This window comes from Argentina silus (assembly GCF_951799395.1).
Source record: "Argentina silus genome assembly, chromosome: 2".
NCBI lineage: Eukaryota > Metazoa > Chordata > Actinopteri > Argentiniformes > Argentinidae > Argentina > Argentina silus.
Genome location: NC_139656.1, coordinates 31,840,681 through 31,845,680, shown reverse-complemented (window position 1 = coordinate 31,845,680; position 5,000 = coordinate 31,840,681). Strand labels below are relative to the sequence as shown.

Genomic DNA, 5,000 nt, shown 5'->3' with positions numbered 1-5,000 from the left:
ACATATTTGCCTGCAGCTATATTACATATTGATGATAAACATTTCTCATGTAGAACAGCGCAATATCTGGATATACGTTTAACACCTCAGTAACACAATTAATATGATAGTCATTTGCCGTCTCCAATTTGAAACCCAACCCGCTCCATTGTTTGTTTTTAATCTTTGGAACGATACCGAGGCCCGTCGGCACCAGTTCATAGACACATTTTAATGATGGGGGGGTTTTAAACCGTTTTACTAGACGTTACCGTCTCCGGTTATAATCGTTATTTTCCGCTGCTTTCATTCCACCATCATGGTCAAACTCCAGCTGTTGAATGTGTTCCTCACCGACCGACTAGCAGCGGCAGCTGTGGAGATATTTGGAGCAGTAGAAAAAACGATAGCAGTTTACCAGGATGAGATTTCCCGTCTGCGAGGCTTGCTGCAAGATGTGGGTGTCCATTCCGACAGTAAGTACAACCTCTAAGCTTTGAGGACTCATTCATTCATTGCAGCTGTGTGACGCCAGGTATCTTCCTATCAATCAAACGAGCAACATGTCTTTGATGCACCACCTGTCTGCTGCGTGCTGTTTCATTCTAGGGCACAGGGAAAGTCATTTCGTAGATTGACATTCAATTAGTGCAGAATAATAAGTCATGTGTCTTATAGATCTTCTTCTTCTGATATATTGTTCTGTCCTACCCAGACCTCCAGCAGCTGGCTGTCTTGTCAGAAGAGCTTCCCACAGTGCAGCAGCAGCAACAACATCAGCAGCACGGTGACCCAGAGGAGTGGAGCCCCAGCCAGGTGAAAAGTGACGGTGAAGAGGACTCCCCCCAGCCCTCGCCCCAGCCCTCCAGCTCCATTCAACAGACCAAAACAAAACGTGATGGGAAGAACCTCAGAGTATCACAATCCCCCAACAACCGCCCCGTCTCAGAGCCGGCGGCGGATCCAGACTGCTCTGCAGCACCGCGTGAAGGACGCGAAAGCGTCGGAGGACCGCCGTCCGAGCTGAAGCCTCGCCAGTCGAAGAGGCCGCGCGTGGCGAAGAAAGGCCAAAGCTCCTCCACCAGCGCTGAGGGCAGGAAAACCAAGGAGCTGAAAGCGTCGCTCAGGACCAAACCGGGCGAGAAACGCCACAGGTGCCCGATGTGCTGGAAATGCTTCAACCGGCCGAGCCTTTTAAAGGTCCACCAGAGAGTCCACACGGGCGAGAAGCCCTACCAGTGCAAAGACTGCGGCAAGAGCTTCTACCGCAAATACTGCCTGACGGCGCACATGACCACACACACGGGCGAGAAGGAGTTCTGCTGTCACGAATGCGGCAAATGCTTCAGTCGCAACGGCCAGCTCACGGAGCACATGAGGACCCACACCGGCGAGAAGCCCTTCGAGTGCCCTTTCTGCGGCAAGTGTTTCAAGTCGGCCAGCCACGCCAGCCGCCACCAGCTCACCCACACGGGCGAGAAGCCGCACCAGTGCAACGAATGCGGCAAGTGTTATAAGCGGAAGGAGTATCTGACGGAGCACATGAGGACCCACACCGGGGAGCGGCCGTTCTGCTGCAAAGAGTGTGGGAAGAGTTACAGTCTGAAGGGGAACCTCCGGGTCCACCTCAAGAGTCACCGGGGGGAGAAGCCGCACAAGTGCCCGCTGTGCGGGAAGTGCTTGATCTCGGCCAATCACCTCAGCCGCCACCTGCAGATCCACAGCGGGGAGAAGCCCCACCAGTGCAGCGTCTGCAGGAAGTGCTTTAACAGGAAGGAGAAGCTGACGGAACACCTGAGGACGCACACCGGGGAGAAACCGTACCGGTGTCAAGACTGCGGACAGTGCTTCAGTCTGAAGGCCACCCTCAACCATCACATGACCACCACGCACCCGGCCGATGACGAGGCCTGAACATACAGGACAGAGAGAGACGCTGTAGGTGCGTTGCCTACGCGTCCGATGTTTTGGTCCGAAGGTGTTTTCCATACCCACCTTTCCATAGACTTAATAATGATTTTCACAGGAGAGGTGCAGTGTAATGGCGCGCAGAATGCAATGATTGTGCCTGGCTTCAATCCAATGGGAACCTTGGCGACCATTTTGTTGTTGTTGTTGTCTGTACAGTATGGACACAGTGGAGAGAAACTGTAAAACACATGAGGATGGTTCACAAGAAGATATCTTGCATGTATCTCTTTATACTGCCAATTTGTGTTGGGTGAATGATAATGTTGAATGATAACATTTCCGCCCAAATGCTCAGAAGGTCTGGGTTAGACCCTAAACATATCAAACGTAGCCTTCGTTTACAATACTAGTAAACTAGTAGAACCTGCTAGTTGCAGGTTTGAGTGGTTGTTAATCCAGGCTTATACAGGACCAGTCAAAAGTTTGGACACAAACTTGCCAAGAGTGTGCAAAGCTGTCATCAAAGCAAAAGGTGGCTACTTTGAAGAATCTAAAATATAAAACATATTCTGGTTTGTTTAACACTTCTTTGTTTACTACATAATTCCATATGTGTTCCTTCATAGTTTTGATGTCTTCAATATTAATCTACAATGTAGAAAAGAATAAAAATAAAGAAAAACCATTGAATGAGAAGGTGTGTCCAAACTTTTGACTGGTGCTGTATGTGCTGTACGCAATAGCCTGGGCTCTTTTCAAAGAATGATCCAGATTATTTTTTTTGCTATCCAGGATCAGACCGAGCTGGCTGATTTCCCCTGTACTACTCAAAATCAGACGGATAGATCTGGTCCTGGATAGCAAAAAATAATCCGGATCATTTTGAGCTAGATTAAAAGTGTTGAAATACTGGGCCCAGGGGACGAGGTTAGGAGATTGTGACATCACAACACCAGAGGCCTTTAGCACCCCTCTGGTCACTGCTGGGTGGAATAAGAGGGCCTTGACTTTTCCCTGTGTTTTGGTTTTCTTCTCTTAACCAGGGGAGGCTGGTGGAGGTAGAAATCGGAGGACGGGCTCATTGTAACGCATGGAACGGAATGAGGAATGTTACCAAACACCATTCCTCATTCCATTCCCTGCATTACAATGAGCCCGTCCTCCGATTTCTGCCTGCACTGCCCTCAACTGCTTTAACTGTAAGACCTGTCAAACACCAATTAGAATGGGTCATTGTTACTTTGAATTACACATAACGGTCGGTATGTTGGGGTTTACTCGCTGTAAACATGTTCAGAATCCAGTCAAGGCATCCAGAAGTGGATACGTTCAGACTGCAAATATGTGTTTAGCGAGAGGGAGGTCTGTCCTGCCTCCCTTCTCCTCTGGCAGTGTTGACTGTATCAACTGGCATCAACTGACATCTGTGAATGCAAGCCTGTAAATAAAAAAACTACTCTCTGTCATTTGTCATGAACAAAAACTGACATGGCCATGTTAAAGGCCATATGCCTTGGTGGTGGTGGTGGTGGTGGTGATGATGATGATGATGGCGATGGCTTGGACAAATGGTAGGCCTATTCATTTGAACGTTTGTTTGGGTCCGTCCTCAGAGATGGAAACAAAAGTCTGGGACTTTAGGCCAACCTTTGTAGAAATGTTCCAAAATAGAGTGAAGTACCATACATGTCTAATAGGACACAAGTAATAGGAGTTGGCCATAGCTTAGCTTAGCACATACAGATCTGGAACTCATTAAAATGCACATGTTTGATGCCGCTCCTCATTCTGTTCCATGCATTACAATGAGCCCGTCCTCCGATATGTACCTCCAGCAGCCTCCCCTGAACCAGGGTTATTTCAGTACAGTCTCAGTAAGGAGAAACCATCAAACAGAGCCTGGGAGGGGACAGGATCCAGATGATACAAGCCCCTACAGTTCACATTATCTCAACAGATCCATATCCAATGTCTCATTTCCCTCTGCAACCAAACGATGAGCTGAGTGAGAGATCAGGAAAATCTAGACCTCTGGAGTAATGTCTCTCACTTTCCCCCAGGTAACATTGACTGTGATATACAAGCAGGCAAACAGACAGGCAGGTGGCAAGCAAGCAGACAAACAGACACAGGCAGGCAAGCAAGCAGACAGGCAGGTAGACAGGCAAACAGACAGACAGGCAAGCAGGTAGACAGACAAACAGACAGACAGTATGGCAGGCAGGCAGGCAGGCAATGCCATAAATGTAAATGCAAGCAGACAGACAGACAGACAGACAGAAAGGATGATGGAAAGTAGAAAGGACTTATGAGGTCGACGTTAATCTGAACAGCATACATTAGGGTTGTACCAAACATGTTTTCAAGAAGCACACTAGGAATGTACCAACGCATTGCAAACAGGTGGAGGTTGACCCAAACCAGGGATGTACCAACGGTTCCCAAACATGGGTGGAAGTTAGTTGGCATACACTGGGAATGTACCAATGTGTTCCAAACAGGGGTGGAAGTTGGCAGATGTGTTGCTCGGCCTGTAACAGGTCATGTGACTGGATGATAGACCACAGACAGACCTCGGATGAAACGCAGACTACATGTACAGGGGAAGGCACACTCAGTAGAACAGCTGTGCAGTGTGTGTGTGTGTGTGTGTGTGTGTGTGTGTGTGTGTGTGTGTGTGTGTGTGTGTATGTGCGTGCGTGTGCGTTTGTGTGTGCATGTGTGTATGTGTGCGTGCATGCGTGTGTGAGCATGCATGCGTGTGTGTGTGTGTGCGTGTGCATGCATGTGTGCATGCATGCATGTGTGTGTGTGTGTGTGTGTGTGCATACATGTGTGTCTCAGGGGGCGATTTGGGTCGGTCACTGTCGCCTGGTTTTAGAAACATTCCGTCCCACTGTCTCCTGTAATCACCATTCTGCCAGTATCTCTGTCCGGAGGTGGATATGCTGTGGTCTCCTCTGCAGTTTACAACACACACACACACACACACACACACACACACACACACACACACACACACACACACACACACACAGCCGTGCCCCAGAGCACACAGTGTACAGTTACTCACATCCCCAGGAAGCGGAGGCATGACATCACCCTTATCT

At 48.8% G+C, this 5,000-nt stretch overlaps 1 protein-coding gene across 1 annotated transcript in view; it reads left to right on the top strand.

Moving 5' to 3' along the window:
• The window catches only part of LOC310801416 (uncharacterized protein), a 3,226-nt gene extending 243 nt beyond the window's left edge, over positions 1 to 2,983 (top strand). The window contains exons 1-2 of the mRNA XM_083665438.1: positions 1 to 455; positions 695 to 2,983. The exon at positions 1 to 455 is cut by the window's left edge and continues 243 nt beyond it. Coding sequence (XP_083521564.1) covers positions 299 to 455; positions 695 to 1,893 — 1,356 coding nt within the window. The 5' untranslated portion in view covers positions 1 to 298 and the 3' untranslated portion in view covers positions 1,894 to 2,983. The remainder of the gene's footprint in view (positions 456 to 694) is intronic.
• The last annotated feature ends 2,017 nt before the right edge of the window (positions 2,984 to 5,000 follow it).